Source organism: Myotis lucifugus, unplaced genomic scaffold (assembly GCF_000147115.1).
Source record: "Myotis lucifugus unplaced genomic scaffold, Myoluc2.0 scaffold_60, whole genome shotgun sequence".
In the NCBI taxonomy this organism is placed as follows: Eukaryota; Metazoa; Chordata; class Mammalia; order Chiroptera; family Vespertilionidae; genus Myotis; species Myotis lucifugus.
Window position 1 is genome coordinate 5106579 of NW_005871108.1, and position 25299 is coordinate 5131877.

Below are 25299 nucleotides of genomic sequence, written 5' to 3' on the forward strand. Positions count from 1 at the left end.
TCCTGCCCTCCCTGGGGATCTCTGTTGGCTCGTCTCCCACTAGACACGCTCCTATGCAGATGCAATGAAGTGCACCAAAAGCAATGGGGTTGGGCTCAGAATACATGACTGTCCAGCTTGCTACAGGGTCACCTGGCACCAGTAAGTGGTTTCTCCTCAGTGGCCCAGGTCCCCTCTGGCATGGTGGGGGCAACAGTCCCTGACCTATCTCATAGGGCACTTTAATTAGCACTTGGGGGAAAATAAAACCACAAAAAGAGGATTCTTTTCAAGCACCCCTCATCTGCCTGACATCGCCATCTCCCAGCTTCCAGGAGAGCTCTGTGGTTTTTCCCTCTGGGGTTTGAACTTCCTTTTGAATCCCTAGTCACTCCCAGGCCCTCAAGCCTAGATGCCTGGAATCCCACTGGGACTGCACCAAGCCACCCTGTGCGCTGCTCTGCATCTTTGCTCCCATCAGGCCAGGCCTTTCCAAGAACACAGGTGGTTCCCTGTTGCCTGTCAGATGCAGCATAACCCAGATTACCCCCATCCGTGGCCCCACTCGGATCTTTGCAACCTTTTCTTCCCTTAGCAACCAACTTAGTTGGTCCACTTGAGTTCAAGGCCCACTTAAGTTCTGTGCCTTCCATGGGAAGCTCCTCACTTCCAGTTTTTCTTGTCACTTATCTAAACCTTACCCATCCGTGTGTCCTGATTCTCTTCAAAGCATTTCTGGTTTCTAACCCCCTGTTGATTTTTCCTGTTAGCATGTCTATGTGTCCACACACGTGGCTGGAATGTTGCTTTAGGTTTCCTTTTACTTTTTTAATTGTAGTACAACTGACCCTTCCTCCCTCTAGTACTCCTTTTCTAGCATTGAAGCACTGGACGTGGGTGTCAGGACCATCCCGGTCTGCGTGCAGGACAGATTTGGGCCTCCCGGAGCTTCGCTTAGCAGTAACATGAGCTTAATAACACTTACCTCACAGAACTGCCACTGAGGATTAAATAAGATAACAATAGAAAATACCAAGCAGTGTCTGGCACCGAACAGAAATGCAGAATGTATTGGCTGAATTACAGCCTGGGTTTTAATCTTAACTTCATGTATAAAATAGCATTTATGATTTTTTAAATTTCAGACAAAATAAAATCTTATTCACTACATTGTTCTGTATTTCTCATTTACAACCGCTAAAGACATTCTTCTCAGTAAGGGAAATATTTGTTTCTTCTTTTTTTATACATATTTTTATTGATTTCAGAGAAACATTTTTATATATATTTATAATATTTTTATTGATTTCAGAGAAACATTTGTTTCTACTTTTTAAATATATTTTATTGATTTCAGAGAAGGGAGAGGGAGATAGAAACATCAATGATGAGAGAGAATCATTGATCAGCAGGCCCCCTACTGGAGATCAAGCCCACAACCCAGGCATATGCTGTGCCTCCTGGTTCATAGCTCAACACTCAACCTCTGAGCCACACCGGCCAGGCTGTTTCTTCTGATGAATAAGTACACTTCCTTTTATGTGGCAATGGAAACTACATAATCTTAAGGCTTTCCAGTTTCTGCCTTTGGCAGCCAGGAAGCTCCAGAGCAACATTTTATACTCAATTGCAGATTTCCTCGCTGACCTGCAGGAGGCAGTGTGAGCAGGGAGAGAGTAAGGGCCCTAGGGTTGGAAGATGTGGGCTGGGGCACTCTTGGCCCCTTCTTACCCTAGATGACCCTACAGGCCTCTGTGAGCCTTAGTCCCCTCACTTGTGTCAAGGGGATAAGACGATGAGGATAATATCTATTTTTAGAACTGCTGTGAGATGATATGTTAAAAACACTTCACAAATTACCCAAAAAGTCATATGAAAGTTGGTTATTAGCAGCTGAGGTTTTCTAAAATGATTATTTTCCTTCTCTTCCCTCCCAATACTTGCATCATATCTTTTAAACTTTGTTTTAATTGTTTTGCAGTTTTATTATAACTGTGTCTCTTGATTTGCTGTGATCCTTTCTGGAAGTATACAGAGCACAAATAAATGACAAAATTATTCCTAGAGGACAAGAAATCAAGACCTTCACTTGTTTTGTATAATAACACTATACAATAGAAAAACACTTAGCTATACTGATTGTTAAAGTAAGCTGAACTGTAGGATAGTCTGAGAAAAAAGGGGCTTTTGAGGGGGCTTGTGCTGCTAATGATTGATGAGTTAGTCACTCATTCCTTCTTTCATTTGTCAAAGCTTACACTGATGCCTGCTGGGAGGCAGGCACTCTGTTGGGACTGGAAAAACAAAGGTAACTGACCCAAAACAGTGCTCACAGGGCAGGATAGGGGGAGGGATGTAAAAAGTAGTTTCACTGGAGGATACTGCCCGAAGTGGACAGGAGAAGGGGGTCTTTGAAGGCACATGAAATTTCTTTGGTCAGAAGAGGGAGGGAGAGGATCCAGGTAGAGGAAACACACAGGATGGTCTCTTCTGGTAACCCCAAGGGGTTCAGTTTGTTCAGGGAAGAAACTGGTTAGAGATTCACAAAAACAAACAAAGGTCAAACTAAGAAGAACCTTATATCCTCCGGGGAACTTGGATTTTATCTTGAAGGGGAGGGGTATGTAGTCAGTGAAAGATGCTGATGGCCAGAAAGTGACTTGACCTTTTGAGACGCAGTATCGTACAAGTTGCGTGCAGTGTTTGACAATTACTCATGAAGGCAGGACCTGACTCCAAGACGAGGACCATCTGCGGGAGGTATTCATGTAGGGCCTGTATGAACATGGGCCAACTGAGATGTTGAGAAAGGGAGTCAGGTTCTGGACCAGGGTTGGACTAAAGGACCTTTAAAGTTCCTTCCAAATCAGAGATTCCTTGATTCTAAAGCAAACCCGGTAGCTGAACTGGGATCTGTGGCTGCGGAGCTGCTGTGGGCAGCAAATGGGTTAAGGCTCAAATAACTTTTATATATGAATTAATGTGTAGAGTTGGGAGCCAAAATCTGTTCCATTAATTTTTCCATCCATTCCAGGAGCAGTTAGGTACACACAGTAAAGTTTATTTTGGTGCATGGTATACTTCACTCCATTAAAAATAAATTAATCAGCAAATTCCTGCCTGGCTCAGCTCTGGTTTATGTAAATAGTGCCCAGCTGTAATGAGTTACAAGGTGTTATTATCTCACACACACAGAGGAGGCTTCACTCTGGAGCTCCGTTCACAACAAAAGCATCTTAAATAAACTCAGAGAAGGCGGCTTGATTTGTAATGTTTTCACAGAAGTGGGATATACCTCATCCATATAGAGTTTCTTTATGTGACTCATTTTATAGCAAGTTAAATGAAGGAAGTTTGATGGGGGAGGGGCAATATGGTTCCACGCCCCCTTTCTTCAATTTAAAGAAAATCCCCCAAGAGATGACCCACACTCAGAGGGAGGAGGGGACTGGTCCTCAAGTGCCCAGGCCCAGCTGGCTCGACGGCACAGGCTCAGAAGTTGGGAAGGGCATAGGAAGCTGGGCACAGGGCTGGGCCCTGTGATGGTACAGCAAAGCCAGGAAGAATGTTTTCTTCTCCTCCTCAACATCTCATATAAGGGGGAACCGAGGGGGGAACCGAGAGAGGAAAGACAGCATGTTCCTCACCTGGTTCACTGTTCTTGAGGCCTCTTTCCATATGACTTGGGATATGACAAGCACTTGGTCATCAGAGGCCTTTGGGGCCCCAGAGGACAGGGCCTGGAAGCCATGGACGGGCCAGAACAGTGACATCTCCATGAATTGGAGGCAAAAGCAGCAGCAGGGACCCTCCTGACCCTCTCCCTGCCCGTGTCTCTGAGCTGGGGGGTACTCCTCGGCTTATAGCATCTGCCACCTCAGGTAAGTTTCTAAAAGACCCTGGATTAAAGAAGAATCATGGGAGAGTTAAATCTGATTCTTTTAATGGCCAACTCAACCCCACAGCTCAAAGCCAGCGGACAGAGCATGATTACCCGTCTTGACTCAGCAGCATTACAAACTGCTCCTGGGCCACAGTGGGCCCTTGGTGGGGTGTCCTCTTTCTAATGTACCCCCATCCCTTCTGCGGCCTTTGGGAAAAGCTGTCCATCACAAGGTTGCTAGAGGGGACTTAGAGAATGTTTGCTGGGGAGCTCTTGCTCAGGGCTTCTCATGAGGGAGAGAACACCCCAAAAGAGCTTCTCCCATTACTAACCCCGACCAGATCAGATTCCTGGGTACACTAAGAGGAAAATCAACACAAATGGGGCCAGGTAGTTGACAGATGCTGTTCATAGGTCAGTCCAGGCCACTTTCTGCAGGGTCCTGGGCACTTCTTCTCTGGTGGTTCTTCAACACCAGCGGGCCAGCTGCTCAGAGGGACCAGCTCATCAAAGACCCTCGTCATTATAAATTGGGGAATGGGGCTTCAGGACGCTCTGAGGATTCTTCTCCACTAGAGGGCGCCAGCTCACCTCCCCGGTTAGAAGCAGATCCTCACCATTCATGGAGTCCAGGTACTGAATCTGCAACGGGGAGAGCAGCACATAGAGGAAAGGGACAGGGCAGAACAGATGTGAGATGGCGTAAGGAACCAGCCTTCCAAAGGAGAGCAAAGGAGGGGCATGAGGGAACTTCTGACCATCCCAGCTCTCAGGCCACGGGCAGCCTCTGATCTCCCAAATTATTTCACTTAGGAGGTTTGGAGAAACAAGTCACGGGGAAAACTCACTGGGAGGCTTTAGGGAATTCCCTCATGCCTCCAAACAGACACACAGACACACAAACCCTGACTTTCTGGACTGAAAGAACTTTCTAGGGAGGATGTATCAGGGGGAGGTATGTCCTTGAGGTAGGGGTGTGTGCACGTGTGTGTGTGTCCATTCAGAGTAGCAATGAATGGTACCCAGGTGAGTCAATTCCCTTCTCTGAGACTTAAGTTCCCTTGTCTGAGACAGGTCTGAGAAAGGGGATAGTAACATGTACCTCACAGGACTTATGACAAGATTAAATGATAGAACATTACTAGTCCCTGGGACTTTTTGTCTCTGCTGTCCTCTAGTGGGCCCTGACTCTGGTCAGTGGGCCCCAGCTTCGTCCCTCTAGGATGGCTGGGGAGTTATCCCCTGACCAGCTCTGTGGAGAGGGGACACCTGAGATGGAGAATTGGAACAGCTGCAGGGGAGATATGGTCAGGCAGTTCTGCAGGAAGCAGGTCATCTAGTGAGTGACTAAATCTCAGGAGATAAGGGCAATCTCTGGAAACATTCCCCAGTGGCTGCTAATAAGGAGAGCAGAAGAAAAAGAAATGCTTTCAAATGGCCGGGCAAGATCTAGGGTGAGAGCAGGATCAGAACAGGAGTCAGCACTAGATTTAGGAAGATGAGACTCCATTTTGGAGTAAGAAGACATCTGGGGGATAATGGGAGGGGCAGGAGTCCAGAGGCCTCATCTTATGCCTCAGATCACCTCCCCCTTTCAATAATTCCTTCACTTCTGTTGTTTCATCTTCAGGCTGCTGGCCTTTGAACAGAACCCCGGTCTCTCCCATTACCTCAGGTCTAGATTCCACATATCCTGCTGTCCTCCGGGGCAAAAAGATCAACTGACCCATTATCTTCCCTAAAATCCACTCCTCTTTCCAACTACTCCATTTTTGTCCTTAGGGCCCCCACTCTGCCCTCCTCCTGGGATGAAAATCTCAACATAACCCGACTGGGGCTTGGGACCACCTACCACACCAACTAGCATCCTGTGCGGTACTAGAATCTGCCCAGGCCCCAGCTTCCTGGTCCCTTGTTCCCTGGGTCAGACTTTGTCTTTCCTTTCTTTGGCCTTCCACAGCACTTTGTTCCTACTGTATCACATCACAGACGGACTTATTCCAGGGTTAGCCTTGTGCCTGACTGGCTTCCTCACCAAACCAGGAGCTGGCTCCTTAAGGGCAGGGCTAGGATTCAGTAATCTCTGCTTTCTGAATAGAGTGCCTGGCACAGAAGGTGCTCAAAACAGTTGCTCACAGAACTGGGTCCCTGTCAAAGCTCTATGCTTCCCTAACAGCCTCATCACTGTTTTCCAATTGCCGGCCTCTCCTTGGGGCAATATGGGACTTCTTATAGGGCATTGGTGGGGCAGTCCCTTCCTTTAGGACCCTCAGCTACCTCTTTGTCATGCCCCCTGGCACAGGCCCACCACAGCAGATGGAAAAGTTGGGCTGGTCTCTCAGAAAACATAGCATTTGCTTTGCCAATTGCTACTGCTGGCTGAGGGTGAGCCTAGTGAACAGTAGGAGTCTCAGAATTCTCTGTGGGTGGGGCCCTCTGGCCATAATGCCTTCTCTCTGGTGCTGGCAGATGTGAAGAACTGTCAAACAGAAGTCCTAGCTTCGGGGGTTCTCTACACTTTGGGTCTGAAAAGCCCCAGTATGTGGCTTTCCCAGCAATCAACAAGATGGTCCTGTTGCCGTCTTCTTCTCAAGAGCTGGGGTCTGGCCTTCCATTTTCTGGCTGTTGGAGGCTTGAAGGCCATAGACACAGGTGAATAAGAGAATAACTGTGGGGTGAGGCCCTTTCAGCTCCAGGGGCCAGGCCCATGAAGCAAAGATGTGACTCATGGGACAGCCTGAGCTGATGAGCTGTCTGGAGCAGCTGAGGCCTCTAGTGACTACATGAATCACCCAGCTTAGGGTTCTAGGCCAGCTGTGCAGGCTGACTCACTGGGAGACCCTAGAAAAGCATCTATGTTCCTCTTCCCTGCCACTCAGCTCACTCATCCATAAAGTAGGGGTTTCCCATCAATACAAGATGGGGGGCATAGGATCAAGGAGTGAATTCTCCATGGGCCTGAGAAAAATCAATTAAGTAGTCCTCGCTCTGGAGATTTCTCCTAGATCCTTGGGTTTCAGGAAGCCCTGGAGAGCTAGAGAAGTGAGGAATGAGGGGGTGGGGGGACCCTACTTGACTATGCATAGTGGGAAGAAGCTTGAGGGATGTCTGTGGAATGCTCCCTTGAGCTCAGTCCTGTTAGAAATCAGGAGCAGGAAACATAAATCCTGGGGCTCAAAGTAGGTACAGAAATGGTGCTACAGTGGGTGGCTGCATTGTACCCCATGCCCATACCTTATAGGACTATGTGTCCCAGGATATAGCACACCACTTGGCATGCAGAAGGCAATCAAATGTGCCATGAATGAATAAAAGTTCCTGAAAGCAGGTGCCTGTTCTCCTATTCCCATTCCATGACCTGTGGCCTAGCTTATGGTGGATACACAGAAAGTGCTCTTCTTCGGTGCCCACTGCTGACATGATTTGATCAGTATTCCCTCAGAGTAGCGTCTGGGAACTCAGCCTCTCATGATCCTCTGGCAGCCCAGCACTGACAGACCTCAGGAAGGACCTGCTTTCCATGAGACTCTGGAGGGGAGGGGAAGGGTTACTCACCTGTTTCCTCACATATTCCACCAATAGTTCAAGCTGTCGGGGGTCTTCACATTTCTGGTTGAAGAAGGTTCTCCATAGGGCAGCAGCCAGCCCATGATCATCTGAAAGGATCCCCTGGAACACAGAGTACCACAGTTGGTCTTCTGAGGAGTATGGAAGAGCCATGATACAAAAGCTGGGGATATTGAGAACACGCTAATAGCCATAGAATTGGCTCAGAAGGACATTACAGACACTATGAGAAACAGGGAAGCTACATGGTACGGCTGGAAGAGGTTTTCAGAGAGTATCTGGTCCAAATTCTTCATTTTATACAGAGGAGGAACATGGAGACCAGAGGGGCTGAGCAACTGGCAGAGATGGGGCTCATGTCTGGTTGACCCTCCCAGGCCACAGCTCCCTCTACTCAGCAGTGGTCCCACTGCTGTCCACAATGTATGGGCTTGAAATAATGGAAGAATATATTTTTTTCCCAGGAACAGAGATGGGTGTGGACTGTACCTTCTCTCCTGGTCCAAGGGCATATATCTGCAAGGCAGCTGGTAATTTGGGGATGGAAACTAGGCATCCTGGCCTCAATGTTACCCAGCTCTAGCCTGGCCATGGCTGGCCCATCCTCTCTAAGTAGAGGAACAGGCTGTTCAGCAAGATTCCCATGGTTCACAGAGGGAATGCTCAGAGCCTGTGTGTATGTGTGCCTAACATTGTCTCTCCCAGCACAGTTGGGAAGTCCAAATATCACAGAGGCTAATCAGCAGCTGGGCCATGAACTAGGGCCATTTTACTAGTACAGCTTGGACCTCTGAGGGAGGACAGGGGAGGGTCTTACCTCCTGTGATAAGGGCAACTGAAGGGAAAGGCCCTGAGAAGTTTTCTGTCCAGGTGCCAAGCTAGTGTATGGAACCAGACAAAGTGCTGACTGGGAGTTAGAAGGCTGGATCAAGTCCTAGCTCTGCCATTGCCAAGCTCAGACATGGTGGGAAGTTCACTAAACCTGAGTCCCAGCCTTCTCATCTATAAAACAGAGATGAAAATACGTGCCCTTCTCACAGCATCCTTGAATTATAAATAAAATATAACATAAAGATGTTTTGTTGAGTGTAATATATCACTTACAAAGATTAGGAGCTTGCTTTGGCAGGCAGCTGTTGATAATAGTTGAAACAACAGTGGGATCTGGAGATCAGACCATCTGACTTCAAATGGGGGCTCTGTCACTTGATGTCTGCATGGCCTCTGAAAAGCTACTAGCTCTTCCTGAGCCTCAGTTTCTCATTGGCTAAACAAGCATAATGCCTATCCCACAAAGTTATTGCGAGAATTAAGAGATAATGGCCATGAAAGACCCTGTAAGTGTTAAATCATTACACAAAGACCCAGGACCATTTATTTGACATGTTGTGGGCTGGCCTCTGGGGCACTGCAGTACATGAGGTCTGGCTTCAGGTCTGCTGCCAGGAAAAGCCATGCCCAGTATGACAGTTTGGTGGAAAAATAGTCCACCTGTTCCAAATGTCCCTGCGAAACACGCCTGCAATTCCACCACTTAAGAGACTATCCTGGCACAATGGCCGAGGCAGGAAAACCAGCTTCTTCCGGTAGATGGGACAGGAGCCAAAGACTAGCTCAGGCACATCACCGTTTTCCTAGCTATTTGCTAACACAACAGACTGCCTGTGTCTGAAGCGCCCTGGGCACATGCTGGAGTGCTGCTGGCAGCCACCCACATGTGCTACATAGGAAGGAACAGGAGTGCGAGCGGGTGTTATGAGGACTTCGAGAATGAGCACAGAGCACAGGACAGCCAAAGCCATGGCCTGCTGCAAACAGGCAACCTTGGTGGTGGGTGAATGGCTGGGAAGGGGCAAACCCATAATCAGTTCCTGATTGTCAGAAGGAAAAGGATGACTCAGGACTCACATTAACAGTGATAACAGCCTGACTATTCCAGACTGTCAGAGTTCCTTCACACCTGGCTCCTAATGACTATGGGTGCCAAGAAGAACAGATATTATTATCCTCATTTGAAAGAAAAGTACCCGAGGCTTGGAGGTCATCTAGCTAACTGAATGTAGAACTAGGACCAGAATGCACTGGTGAGGCCAGGGGATGGTGCCTGACTAGCTCTAGTTAGGATGCAATACCTGGAACAGAGTGGAAGTGCAAGAAAAATGGTTAACTAAATCTATGAACCCAGCTTCAGCCCTCTTTCCACCATGCTGCTAGTAAGACAGTGAAAACAAATTGGAGACAGGTCTGAGAGAGTATAAATTTCAAACCAAGGAAGCAGGAAAAAAGGGTGCCTTGGAACCAAATATTAGGTTGCATAGCAATTCTCTCACAATCTACTAGGGCACCTACCTGTTTTCCCTACGATGCAAAAAAAATAAAAATAAAAATAAAAAGCATCCTTCAGGAAATAAAGATACCTAGGTCTAGACTAACTGAGAAGAAGCCAAAAGGGACTCTCTGGCTCTAGAGCAGCGGTTCTCAACCTGTGGGTTGCGACCCCTTTGGGGGTCGAACGACCCTTTCACAGGGGTCGCCTAAGACCATCGGAAAACACATATATAATTACATATTGTTTTTGGGATTAATCACTATGCTTTAATTATGTTCACTTTGTAACAATGAAAATACATCCTGCATATCAGATATTTACATTAGGATTCATAACAGTAGCAAAATTACAGTTATGAAGTAGCAATGAAAATAATTTTATGGTTGGGGGTCACCACAACATGAGGAACTGTATTAAAGGGTCGCGGCATTAGGAAGGTTGAGAACCACTGCTCTAGAGGGCTCTGGTGATAACTAAGGGTTTAGAGTAGCAGAGTCTCACTCAATGAAGACTGATTTGACACCATGATGTGCTTAGCTTGATGCCAGGAACACAGAATCACAGCAATACGGTCTTGCTCACAGGCAGCTTGCAATCTAGTTGAAGGAACAAAGCTAGTGCACATCAAAATAGGCTTAAATCCTGGAGAATAAGCAAATGCTAATCTGTATAGGGAGACCCTGCGGTATACTCTGTTCATGGCTGGCTCCCATTCTTGAGTCTTAGCTTCTATGACAACTCTTCAGAGACCTCCCCACACCAAGTGCATTCCCCCTGTTGTTCTCTATCACTGCACTCTATTCTACTGCCTATCTCCTCTTTGGTAATGGGGAGATAGGCAGCAAACTAAGTGGGAAAGAACCAGACTATGTTTGTTTTATTCACCAATATATTCCCAGTGGAACACATGGTAGGCATAAATAAATACCTGTTAAATTGATGGATGGATAGTGAAGTTCACAGTAAGAGACAGAGATCTAGAGAAGTCAGGGAAAGCTTTGTGGAGAAAGGGGCCTTTAGGAATGGAGAATATTTGGAGAACTACAGGACATTCTAAGCAAGAGAGGATAGTTTTAGTTTACTAAACATTTATGGAGGGAGTTGCCTACAAGGTGCCAGGCCTTGAACCGGGCCCACAGGGGCAAAGCTGACAGACTGAGCTACTACCCTCTAAACCATGGATTAGGGTACTTTTCCTGGTTGTCCAGAAGAGCCTCAATCAGGCACAGCATGTCTGTGGGGCAGCGAGGCAAATGGCCTCACTTGGGAAAGCTACACATCAGCAGGAAATGAGAGATAAATGTAGACAGGATATGTCATAATGAGGATGGTTTACAAAAGGCCTGAAGTTCCTTGAACCTAACATAGTAGCAAACAAGAAGGTTCTGAAAGTATCCAGGGTGGGGCACAATCCCAGCAAGAGTCTAGGGCAGTGGTTCTCAACCTTCTGGCCCTTTAAATACAGTTCCTCATGTTGTGACACACCATAAAATTATTTTCGTTGCTACTTCATAACTGTAATGTTGCTACTGTTATGAATCGTAATGTAAATATCTGATATGCAGGATGTATTTAGGCGACCCCTGTGAAAGGGTCGTTCGACCGCCAAAGGGATCGCGACCCACAGGTTGAGAACCACTGGTCTAGGGAAAGGTGCTGTAGTACAACACTGTCCACTGAGATTTCTGTGATGATGGAAATGCTCTACTGCTGCACCTGAAATATAACTAGTGCAACTGAGGAACTGAAATTTTAATTTAATTAATTAATTTTTTAAAGCACGTTTTTGTTTTTGTTTTTTTATTTCAGAGAGAGGAAGGGAGAGGGAGAGAGAGATAGAAACATCAATGATGAGAGAGAATCATTGATCAGCTGCCTCTTGCACGCCCCCACTACTGGGGGTGGAGCCCACAACCTGGCACTGATTAGGAATCAAACCGTGATCTCCTGGTTCATAGGTTGACGCTCAACCACTGAACCACACCAGCTGGTCTTAATTTTATTTTAATTAATTTAAATCAAAATAGCCACATGGGGCCCAGCTGGTGTGGCACATGCCCGGGTTGCCACTGCTGCACCATACTGCTTGCAGCTTGTTAGCAATGCAGAATCTCAGGCCTCACTCTAGACTTGCAGAATCTGAATTTTACCTAGGTCTTCAGGTGATTCACATGCACATTAAAATTTAAGAAAGACTGTTCTAGAATTGCATATTAAAATCACTTAGGGAACTTTTATAACTATAAATGCCAACCTACAACAGTTAAATCAGAACTTAAGGGGGATAGGGCCTAAATATTGGTATTTCTAAAAAGTGTCCCAGGTAATTAGTATATTTCCCAAACATTCCCACTTTTAAAAGTCACCTGGGGTACTTGTTGAAATACCAGGCCCCACTTCAATTGAACTGGAATCTTCAAAGAGGTGCTCAAGAATCAAATTCAAAAAGCACCCCAGGTAACTCTTGCGACCAGGCATGTTTGTAAGATGACTCTTCTAGGATGGCCTAGGTTAGGGGACAGAGAAGAGATGCAATTCAGAATATATTTGTTAATATTGGTGAAAGAAATCAACTGAGCCACCTGCTATAAAGACTTCAAACAAACGCCAATAGAAAGAATTCGATTTCTTCAATCCTTTTTTGGTTAATCCTTACCCAAGGACATTTTCCCATTGATTTTTAGAGAGAGTGGAAAGGAGGGGGAGAGACAGAGAAAGAACAAGATTGATGTAGAGACACATTGATTGACTGCCTCCCATAAGCGCCCTGACCGGGGCCAGGAATTGAGCCTGCAACCGAGGTACATGCCCTTGACTAGAATTGAACCTGCGACCCTACAGTCTGTAGGCCAATGCTCTATCCCCTACGTCAAACCGGCTAGGGCTATATTTTTTCAATTCTAAGCTTCATTCTTTTATACACTGTAAGATCTCTGAAATAAGAATGTATCTGATTTAACAACTAATGTGTAGATTCAAGAATGTTTCTCAACTCCCATCTCATTCCCAGAAAGCTCATGCTAAATTAATGGTGTGTGGGGTATGCAATCTAAATTGCTCTTATAATTGGCTATCTGGTGGATTGAGAATCAGAAAACCTCCATCTTAACTAGTCCTATGACCCTATACAAGTCATTTACTTAATTTTTTGTAAGCTTCTCTCCTGGCTTTAATTATTATCTTTAGGCTGATAACATTTCCTCCACTCTGAACTCTAGTTTCTTACTTTCATCCTTTTATGTATTTCCTCCCTTCCTTACTCCTCACCTACCCTGTGCCAAGCACCATGCTAGCCAATAGAAACACAAACACAGCAGATACTGCCACTACCCAGAAGAAATCTCCATCCAGGATGACAGTTAATATTAATGTAGTAAGGGCTGTGGAGTCCAGGGAGGGCAGAATGGCTGAGCCTGGGGAAGTTCTGGGACCATTTCCCAGGAGGGGTGATGTTTACATTAAATCTGGAGGTAACCACAAAATGAGCATAAAATAATAAAAGCACATGGTTTATTAAAATAGATGAGATATGATGAATCCTGGTGATGTGCACACAGGTATTCATTACACCATTCTTTTAACTTTCTTATGTTTGAAATTTCCATAATAACAGGGGGGAAAAGATGAGACAGATGCTACAACATGGATGAACCTTGAAGACATTATGCTAAGTGAAATAAGCCAGACACCAAGGACAAAAACTGTATGATTCCACTTATATAAGGCATTTAGAATAGTCAGCATTATAGAGAGAGAAAGCAGAACAGTGGTTACCAGGGACTGGGGGAGGGGAGAATGGGAGAACAGTGTTTCATGAGCACAGAGTTTCAGTTTGGGTAGATGGAAAAAGTTCTGGAGTTGGATGGTGGTGATGTTACTAAAAAATGTAAATGTACTTAATATGACTAAAATGTACATTTTAAAATAATTAAATTTTTATGCTATGTATATTTTATAATAAAAAATGAGATATCCTCGGGTGAAGATTAAAACAAACAAAAGAGATATATCTAAATGTTCTGATGTGGAAGAATCCCCAAGATATAGTGTTCAATGAAAAAAGCAAGTTGCAGAACATGTGTATAGTGTGTACTTACATAAAGAAAATAAATATATGGTGCTGTGTATGCCCAGATAAGGTCTGGAAGAACACCCAACAGACTATTAACAAAGTTTCCTCTGGGGCAAGGAAGTGGGCAGGACAGGACAGGGGCCTTTTATTTTCTACTTCAAACACTTATGTACAGTTTCATTAATTTTTAAAATGAGTATGTATTGCTTTTATAATTAAAGACAAAAAAGTGTGCTATTTGTCTGGCAGATGGTACTGTTTATATGTGTATGTCTTCCTCTCTCTGGGGGCACCTGGGGCTGAGAAGTGACTGATTTGCCTTTGTCCCTCCATCCAGTTCCCTACAGGGACTCAATAAATGCTGACTAGTTGAATGATCTGCCCATATTATATGGTGTTCTCTTCCCCAAGCACAGGCAAACTAGGGCACACAGTTGCCAGTGAAGATGAGCAAATAAATACTAAGCCATGATGGCAGGCAGTGACAACCCCTGAAGCTTTGCTCGGAGGCTCTCATCACAAGCCTCTGTTGGGGAAGGCCACTGTTCTGCCTAAGGCTTTGCAATGATCTTACCTCATCATATCCCAAGATTGCTGCATAGAAATTATTTGTCATAAGCATCATGTTCTTCTTCAGGATATAGGGATTAACCTACAAGAAACAAAATTGCAAGAACAAAAGTATGAAAGAAAGGAACAAACTAAAAAGTAGGATCTTTGGCTTTTAACTGTCATACACTCTTAAGACAAAGAGAGAGGGCCCCTAACTGGCCAAAATGCCAGTTCACCCCATTTCCCTGATCTGTCAAGGATTCTCCCCAGCTTGACAGCTTCTTTTAAGGTTTCAATGCCAAATTACACAAAGCAGTAACTTGGTTTAATGAACTGAGCCCCAACTGAACACAAAATAGAAGAAACAGTTTCTTCACTGGAGGAGCATAGTCTAGTATTAGAAAACAGACATGTAAAAATGACAGTTGACCCTTGAACAACATGGGTATGAACTGTGTGGGTCCACTTATACATGGATTTTTTCCTCAATAAGTGCCTGTACTGTTTTCCATCCACAGTTGGGAGTCCATGGATTAGGAGGGCCAACTGTATATATTGATCTATACTACTTTATCTATCTATCTATCTATCTATCTATCTATTTTTTAAATATATTTTTAATTGATTTTGGAGAGGAAGGGAGAGGGTGAGAGAGATAGAAATATCAATGATGAGAGAGAATCACTGATTGGCTACCTCCTGCATACCCCACAGTGGAGATAGAGCCCGTAACCTGGGCATGTGCCCTGACCAGGAATCGAATTGTGACCTCCTGGTTCATAGGCAGATGCTCAACCACTGAGCCACCATGGCCGGGAGATCTATATCACTTTACATAGAGGACCACGGATTTTGGTATCCACAGAGGGTACTGGAACCAATCCCCCATGGATACTGAGGGTAGTTTTGGGGGAGTCAAAAGTTATACATGGATTTTCAACTGTGCAGGGGTTCAATATCAGGTTGTTCAAGGATCAACTATAATTACTTGCAACGTGTTGTCTCAAATTCTATTCCAAACGTGGTGAGCCATAAATGAATTTTGGTACAAATGATCTCTGCTTGGGGGACTGGGAAAGAGTTCTCTCCACACTCCAGTGGACCTCAGAGGAGGAATGTGACAGAAGAGAGTAAGGGGGAGAAGAGATAACATTCTAGACAGAGGGAATAAGGTGTGCAAAGGTGGAAAGGCATGTAAAAAATTTAGGGAGTCCCAAGAGGGGTAAACGAGCAGGAACACTGGTAAGATCTGTTGGGTCCAGATTAGGAAATGTCTTAAGGACCACTCAAAAGAGCTTGTTGTGGTAAAAGGACAAAAGAAGGAAGTGACAGATGAGGGAACAGGAAGGAAAGAGGCAGGACTATGAGATGCTGAGGAGAAAGAAGGGACTCTGAGGCCATGGACAGGAGGAGAAAATAAGATGGGCTGAAGTAGTAAGACTGTTAATGTTAAGAGAATATTCTAGAAATGCAATTCCAGTGAGACCACTGAGACCCTGGTAGGATTCCTTTCAGAGAATGGCCAGGAGGGCCTTCAGAGCCTAGAGCGCAGTTCACTGAATATCTTCAATAGGGCAAAACTTTGACCTCCAAACCTCCAGAAATATGCTCAAGGGCAGGATCCAGCTTTCATTCCTCTCTGGAATCCCAGCAGGAAGTCGAGTGTAATTTGTAATATGTAGTAAGGACTTGTTAATTATTTAAGCTGACAGGTTATTTGGAGCTTTATATGGAGAGTAAGATTTGTGCTTAACAACCCTGACAATGACCATGCTCACTATCCTCTTTTCCATTTACTGAATACTGGTTAAGGACCAGGTGCTTTATGGACATCATCTCCTCTAATCGTCATGGGAACTCAGAGAGGTAGATGTGCTATAGTCATGTTTGTATAGACACAGAAAACTGAGACTCAGACAGGTGAAGTGACTTGCCCTAGGTCCCACAGCAAATTAGTGACAAAGCTGAGATTAGCATCCAGGTCAGTCTGATTCCAAAATCTATGTGCCTTACGTTCCATCAGGTTACTGCCTTCAGGAGGATAATTTTACTTTGGATCATAAATTCAAGACTGAGTGATTTAATCCTGTGGTTTATAACTGGTCTCTGAAGAGGGCAGAAAAGAGTAGTGAAGGATTTAGTCATAAAACCCGAGTTCAAGTCATAATTCTGCTATGTACATAGGATGTGATCTTGGGTAAGTCAAGTAACTTCTGAGTATTTCCTTGTCTTTTAAATGTCCTACATACAGATGCTGGTGTGAAGAGCAAACGAATTAGCATGTATTCATTCACTAATGCAACAATGTATGCTGAAAGCCTTAGTAAGTTGTGAAGTGCTCTGCAACTTCAAGGAATTATGAGTAATACCTTCGGTTTGTTTGTATAAAACTAAAATCAGTTCCAATACTTTATAGTTATGAATAATGTTCAAAAAGGAAGAGAGAACTGTGAAGCTCAAGACTGGAAAATGTGAAATTGGATGCAAGCAAATAGTACAATCCATGACCTTTCCCACCCCACCTTCAACCCAGGCCAAATAAAACATCTATCTTTGTGTTCCCAGAGCTCTCTGTTCACACTTCTCCCTCTGGGTACATAACATGGTTTAGAATTGCTTAAGTACCTGTCTCTCCCACTAGTCTGTGAGCTATTCAGAGGTCATAAGGAACTCTGATTAATCTCAGCAACCCTATCACCCAGTCCAGAGCCTGGCCCAGAGCAGGATTTAAGACTGGCATGCTGATGACTGAATCCTTATAAGGGCCTGAGTGCCTCGCCTAACATGTTCTATTCAATGATACCCATTTGTTTCTGAAATTTCATAAACATTTACTGCCGAACTTCTACTGCACCATCTTCTAGAATGGGCTGAGGTGAAAGGAGTCAAGAAATAGGCCAGAGCTAGAGTTAATGTGAGGATGGGACTACAAACCCAGACCCGTTGATACCTATTGTGGGGCTCTCCCTACTCCCATACTAGCTGTTCTCCTAATTGTGCAAGAAGTACCGGATCGATAAACAAATGCTGGAGTTGTCAAACACGAAGGCAGGCATCTCTCAGAGGTAAACATTCACTGAACACGCTCACAGAGCTGGTTTATATGTGGCATCAAACCAGTAGGCTTTGAGCTGGAAGGGCCCTCAAAAACCACCTAGCTCAATCCCTTTGAAAAAATGGTAAACTGAAACCCAAAAAGAAGATAATTGTCCAAGGTCACACATCAGGTTAGTGTTCGAGTCAGAATTGGAACCTGATTTCTGGAGTGCTTTTCCTATTTCACCGTCTGCAGGGCTTTTCCAGAGATCACCAACACATTAATCTGCAAACCTCAGTTCTGCTTTTCAGCAAGGTCTATTTACATATGAACACACTTTCTTCTCTTGGGATGCACCTGCATTCTGGCTGGCTACTGCCCAGCAAGAGTGGATAGCAGGAGTGGAATTCCTTATTAGCAAGGCTCTTCTACCTCCTTGTCCTATATTCTCACTCCAGTGTCCTGTAAACTGCCTCTCCCCCTCACCTCTAACTGAGAAATGGCAAGCAGCCACAGCTAGAAATGGTTTTCAGATATCATCACCCAGGCTGGATTAGATCATGAAAAGGGCCCTTCCTGGAAGAGGGTGGAAGCTCAATCAGTGCAGACACATGATATGCAGGCAACAGGTGAGCATAAGTGAGAACAGCTTCCTGAACTACTGGACTCACCCCACTGGGCCCTTCTAGCCAGCCCAGCAGCCAAGGGGAGCTGGATATTCACTCTGGTGAACCTCTGTTGGGATTTTATTATCTCATTTAAGCTTGTTTGCTGGTGTGCAGGTTCTGTGTCCCCATTGCCAGATCATCCTATATGGAGCACCCTGTCCATGAATACACAGACGGAGAAACTCCTCCCAGATAGCATTGGGACGTTTTCTTATTAAACTCTTATCCTTTTCATAATGCTTTACTTTTTATAAAAAGCCATATATATAGCACCACCACAAGGAAAAGGTTCCTTTTATATCAGTTTACTCATATTTTCCCATTTATTTAAGCTATTAAAATTCATGCAGATATTTTATAAGCCATCAGGATTTGGTGACTGGTATTACTGAATGTTTAATAATAAACTAAACAGAAGAAATCAGAGGGTTAAATGATGACTGCAATTCCTGTAATGACTTAATTAAATTTTTATTGAGTACATAAACTATGATGTCATTTCTAGCCAACCATGGGTGTGCTTTCCCAGCATGTCACAGGGTGGGAGCACTCAATAGGAGGCTATGCTAAATGAGCAGCAAGTCTCAGCTGAAATGGGGAGGGGAGCAAGGCTCATGTAACACACTCAATAAATTATCCGTTCATTTTTAAACAAAGTCCATGAGTTATAATATATTTGCCATGCACTTTTTATGACATAATAAAAATGTTACCTTAAGGATTACTTAACACATACTACAAATGTTATAGCAGAGGCAGGCACAAGGGGCAAAGAAAACAAACATGAGCAGGCCAGAGACGGGTCCTGGAGTTTACATCCTGGGGGAATAGCATAGTATATTAAAAAGGGAATGCAAAAAAGGGAGGGGGATGCAAGAGTTCAGGGTTACTAATCAGCAGATTAATGAATGAGACAACCAACAGGGAGCAAAATTAAAGCAATAATGAATCTTTCAAGGCACATGTTTAATTAACGTAGTATTCTCAAGGAGGAATATTAGCTGTAAAGAGATGCCAGTTCATTTGAGGCCAATTTTCTGCCCTCTTTCCCGTTTTTGCTGTTGCTGCTCTTAAATACGGTTATTTGACTGCTAACAGAGAAACCAGATTATGTGGATGGGGGACTGATGGAAGATTAAGTTTAAACTCTTCCAAGAGCTCTACCATGTTCTTTGTGATCTGTTCTTGGTCGTCTTTCCTGCCTCACCTCCTCCCGCATTCCCACTTTTAGCTCATCCTTCAGTCAGAGTAAACTATAAGCACTTTCCCAAACATGTCAGGTGTTCTTACAGCTCTTAAGCATACTGCTGCTGGGAATCCTCCTTTTTTAATTCACTGGGATGCTAACTCCTTGTCCTTCAAGACTCAGCTTACAAATTATATGTTCCCCAAAGCCACCTTTCTCCCCAATCTGAGGTGCCACAAAAGTGATTTGAGCCCAGAAACAGGTCCCATAATTCATTATTTAGCATGTGTCAAGAACTACACTAAGGGCTTTATATGTATATATGAGCTCACTTAATCCTTCCCAACAACTCTATGAGATGGATACTGTTACTATCTCCATTTTAGAGAAAAGGAAACAGGTCTGGGAAAGGGTAAGGTTATATAGCAAGGAAATAGTGGCTCAAGATTAAAATACATAGCAGTCTGACACACCATAAATAATGTGGCTGCTCCTTCATGTGTTCTACATTTCAGGCTATCTGTAGAGGCAGGGCTAAGATGGTCTTGGGTAAACACAACTCAGAGAATCCAAATTCCAATGGTAGCTAGAGATGGGCCAGAAGATGGGTCATCAGTGGCCAGTTATTAATACATCAGACATCTCTAGTATAGCTAAGTCCCCTCCTGGAAAAACTGGGGGGAAAATAGTGTAACTATGGTATGGGAGGGGAAAATGAAAAAGGTTGGTATGAACAACACAAGAACTGATGGACCAGTTGGTGTGGTTCAGTGGTTGAGTGTCAACCCATGAACCAGGAGGTCACTTGTTCGATTCCTGGTCAGGGCACATGCCCGGGTTGCGGGCTCAATCCCAGTAGGGGGCATGCAGGAGGCAGCTGATTGATGTTTTTCTCTCATAGATTTTTCTCTCTTTCCCTCTCCCTAAAATCCATAAAAACATATTTTAAAAAGAAAAAGAAATGATGAGCATGAAGGTGAGAATAAGCTTTAAGGCTACTAGCTTAGGCAAAGTTGCTAACAGCAAGCTGATAAGATTTTGTTGGGATGAATGAATGATAAAGGGTGGCTAGGGTTGCTGACTGAAGCATAAGGAATGTATCAAATTTATCATAAGGCTAAAATGCAGTGCAAATATTGCAGGTCAGGTTTTAGTAGTCTTTCTAGTAGCCAGGAATGCCATCAGCAAAGCTGTATAGTATCAACACCATGGGCCACAGTCATTGCATGGCAATAGGCTATGTGCATTCACTGAACATCAGCCAGTCTATTTAAATGTAATGTTAGAAATTAGCTCAGTGTGCATTCTTATGTGAGGAACACAGAAACAGGTGAGAACAGAAAGAAAGAAAAGGGACATGGACAGACCAAATACACATATGTGCATAATAACTCATTCACTTGCTTTATGACCAAGGGTCTTTTAGCAATGATAAAAAATACAACAAACAAAATTAGCTCTAACTGTATGTGTGTGCACATGTGAATCTGTAAATGTGTGTATACTGAAATGGTACATGGTCAGCAGGCAGAAATGCAGATGCAGTAGCCTTAATTTCTGAATGGTCACAAAGTACAGGAGTCCTTTCCTTGGACTTGGAAAAAAGCCAATCAAGAGATGGCTGTCCTTGAAAATTACAGTCATTTACTGACTTGACAAGGCAGTCAAACACATCCATAAGTCCTCCACAATCACCTTGAAAAGAAGCTGATGAGGTATATTATGGTCCTGGGAAGATCAAACTATTTCACCAATTTAATTTTCTTCTATGTCAGGCCATATAGATAAGAGGAAGATAGCTAGTATATATCTGATTTCTGATGTTTTTTATTGTATCCCACATGACAAGTCTCATGAATACTCTAGTCAGATGGGGTCAATATGGCTTGAAAGAGTCCCTGTTTTAACAACAGCACCGATGGGCAGTCCTAAAGGAAACAATTCTGGGGGCCTCCACTGAAATCCATACTGATAATAATTATGATGGTGGTAGTAACAATGAGAATATATCGCATTTGACTTGATAGTTTTCACTTATATGATCTTGTGCCTCATGATCATACCTGGCACTCCAGGAGCTCACACACTAACTGCTACTTTTGTGTTGATTCTATAAACAAGGGAACAGAGGCAAGATGTTAAGTGACTTAACCCAAAGTCACACCCTGCTTGTGACAGTGCTGGGACTTTTATCTCAGACGGCCAATCCCTAAGTCTAGTGTCTTCTCTATACTGTCATACCTTTCTGCTTCTGATGAGTCATATCAGAAATGGAGAGTCACACAAACAAAAAGCTAAAATTGCTTATTCCAGCACTTTGGAAAACAAGAGTAAAAAGCTGAATTGTTGAAAAATTATCCTAGAAACAAGATGAGATTCAATAAGGTAAGTGCACAGAAGCATACCAAACTAAATAAATAACAGGATGTAAAAGGGTTTGACTAGTTAGACATCATAAAGTCTCAGAGCAAATCCCTGATTATGAGCAGATAAGTGAGAAATGTGAAATGATAATAATTAAATATATTAAAAGAAATGTCATAAACAAAGATAAAAAATTGTCTATCCTCTATTATTGTAATAGTCAAGAGTCTATTTTAGCTACCACACTTAAGAATAAACATGGAGAAACCAGAGAAATTTCAATGAAAGATGTCAGATAGGTATGGTCACATTGGTTTTATGGCTGTTCCATGGGTTGGTCTGGTTGTATCCATCATCAGTTTCCATGGATCAGTAGATCTTTTTTTTTTTTTTAATATATTTTATTGATTTTTTACAGAGAGGAAGGGAGAGGAATAGAGAGTTAGAAACATCGATGAGAAACATCGACCAGCTGCCTCCTGCACACCTCCTACCGGTGATGTGCCCGCAACCAAGGTACATGCCCTTGACCGGAATCGAACCTGGGACCTTTCAGTCCGCAGGCCAACGCTCTATCCACTGAGCCAAACCGGTTTTGGCAGATCAGTAGATCTTAAAGGTACTCTGATACTGTCTCAAGTGAACATCACTCTCTCTCTGCATTCCTTCCTTAGGGCTGGAACCTACCCCCCAACTCCATATGAGTTGGCAGGCTGCTGATCCTGGAATCCAGTTCTCTCTTCACAGAGCCCAAACTAATCTAATCAGACCTAACTTCTGAGTAGAGACATCCAAAGGTAAAAGGCATCTAAAGTTGGATTATCCCAAAGAGACTATACTAAGTTCTGTTACTAATACTAGGATCCCTAAGCTTCCTTGTATCTTTCCTATCTGAGGCCTGTTATTAAACTCTCCTTCCTATTCCGTGAGCCTTGTTACCTGCCAATACATTCACTTGTTCACTTACTTTAGCAGAAGTCAATCTCTGTTGCTTGCAATCAGTGGATATACTGTTATTCTTCAATTCAATAAAACCTCTCCGTAATAATATAATGACACGAGCTAACATTTGTTGAATGCCTACCATGTGCCAGCAATTGTATTATTAAAAGCTTTATATGTGCTATCTCTTTAATATTCACAATAATCCTAAAAAGGGGGTGTTGTTATCCTCCTTTATAGAAGAAACATCACCTTATTTCCTGTGAAGCCTTTCAAGCACTTTAAAGTTTGCTGCTTTTGCCTTCACATGGTTTTTAATATTCCCACTAGGAAGGCTAACTGTAGTTATTTTAATAAACTGTTTATAGTCTGCACCTCCATTTCCCCACTGCATTAGACTATGAGCTCCTTGAGGGCAAAGATGGCACACTGCTCGGCACACGTCATAGAATGAATCAATATATTATTTCCTGCCATAATTATCTCTTGTAATACTGATGCCCATGCACTTTTACAAATTTCAAGAAAGCTCCCTGAGTACAAGGATTTGCGAAGGGGTTGAACAAGTTTGTGTATATGCTGCTGCTGCTGTCTTTATGGTTTCAAACACAACTGTAGCCTGAGGAGGCCCAACTTCTGTCCTTGTAGTCTGTCCTCACATGGCCTCTGAAACCCCACACTCATTTCAAATCAATCTCTTCCATGGAATAAGTTTCAAGGCCACATTTAGTTCTAGTACTACCATCCAATACAGATTTGGAGTCAAAAGACTTATACAGCAGTATGAAGTAAAAAGGAGCACTTCTGATTGAACAAAGAAAGAACTTTGAGATTGCAAAGTAAGAAAACACAAAATGGACAAGTGAGTTTTTCTTGGTCACTGGTCTCTCTAACAAGATAATAGGCAACTAACTCTTTGAAGTGAATAGGTTAAACATTAACAGACTTTTGATCCTTGCCTGCTCTATCACAAATGCTATGGAAGAATAATTAGGAAATTTTCTAAGAAGTGCCTTTCGGCTCATATTTCTAAGTTTAAGAAAGGGCTATGCCCTGCTAACAAGTGCCAGTGCACAAAAGTTTTGGTCAGGCTTTGGTTTTCTGTTCTTATATACAAGATTTGGAAAGTGAAAACAGTTTATTAGTGGTCACCAATGGCCAATAATCAAGGTAGAACCAATTAGTGAGATAATTAAGTATAAGCAAAGGATAATGCCATTCACACCTACTAGAGTGGCTATGATTTTTTTTTTTTAAAGAAAAAGGAAAATAAATATTGGTGAGGATGTAGAAAAAAATGGAACCCTCGTGCATTGGCTGAAGAAAATGTAAAATGGTATAGGTGCTGTGGAAAATAGTTTGGTGATTTCTCAAAAGGTTAAACATAGAACTACCCTCTGACTATTCCAGAAATTCCACTCCTAACTATATATCCAAAAGAATTGAAAGCTGAGACTGAAACAGATATTTGTACACCAATGTTCATAACAGAATCATTTACAATAGCCAAAAGGTAGAAACAATTTAAGTGTTCATGGATAAACAAAATGTGGTAAACACATACAAAGAACATTATCCAACCATAAAAATAAATGAATTTTTGATGTATGCTACATAGATGGACCTTGAAAATATTATGCTTAGAGAAATGTCAGGCAGAGAAGGACAAATATTGTGATTCCAATTATATGTGGCACCTAGAATAGGCAAATTCATAGAGACCAAGTAGAGGAGAGGCTATTGGGGCTAGAGAGAGTGAAATGGGGGAGTTATTTAATGGGTACAAAGTTTTTGTTAGGAATGATAAAAAGTTTTGGGGATAGACAGTGGTGATGGTTACATAACATTGTGACTGTATTTAATACCACCAAAATTGTACACACATAAATGATTAAAATAAATGTTACATATATTTTACCACAATAAAAGAAAATTCTAATCACAAATGGTTCTTCTCCCACAAGTATTTCAATCTGTGACTTAATCATGAACCTGGTATATATATTAAAGCCTCCCTTATGATACTTATCCCATCTGAGCAGTAGTATCATGAAGTAATTTTTGTTTCTTGCTAGACATTGCCTTGTACATGTTCGATAAGTATATATTGAGTGTTTTAGCAATCACTGTGCCCTCACTGTCTCCTATGTTGTGGTAATGGAAAATCTTACTTGGATAAGATGTAATATGAACAAGATGTATATTTAGATTGAGCCCAGTAGGCGTCTCCAATGGAGCTTGAGTATAGCGCACCAGGAGTCTGAGCCCCTTTCTCCTCTGCATTTACCTGCAGCCATGAGATCTGACTACTGTCAGCAAGAGGACACTGACACACCTTAGCTTTCCAGTGACAATTGCAGGCTCCCAACTGCACCCTGGATCTCATGACTACATTTATGAGTACAGAAAAGCTGCAGGCACAACTTGCTTTTTTAATGATTTTCCTATTAAATTTAGGCAGACTGGGGACAGTGGAAAATTACAGGATGTGTGTTCCCCATCAATACCAGCCATCTCAAATGCACAGATATACAAGCCAAACAGCTGGAAACAGACAATTAACAAGTTATTGAGTTCTTTGCTAATGAAGCCTGGGCACTATCACCTGTCCTGGGTGTTGTGGATCTAAACCAGCCGTGGGCAAACTACGGCCTGCGGGCCGGATCCAGCCCGTTTGAAATGAATAAAACTAAAAAAAAAAAAAAGACCATACCCTTTAA

At 43.2% G+C, this 25299-nt stretch overlaps 1 protein-coding gene across 2 annotated transcripts in view; it reads right to left on the reverse strand.

Annotated features, from left to right (window-relative positions):
- Positions 1-3019: 3019 nt before the first annotated feature.
- LOC102436662 (ubiquinol-cytochrome-c reductase complex assembly factor 1) overlaps positions 3020-25299 on the reverse strand; it is a 109635-nt gene continuing 87355 nt past the window's right edge. For both annotated transcript variants that reach the window (XM_023754419.1, XM_006089453.3), the window contains 3 exons: positions 14405-14482; positions 7418-7531; positions 3020-4504 (listed from right to left, as the gene is read on the reverse strand). In XM_023754419.1, coding sequence (XP_023610187.1) covers positions 4370-4504; positions 7418-7531; positions 14405-14482 — 327 coding nt within the window. In that variant the 3' untranslated portion in view covers positions 3020-4369. The remainder of the gene's footprint in view (positions 4505-7417; positions 7532-14404; positions 14483-25299) is intronic.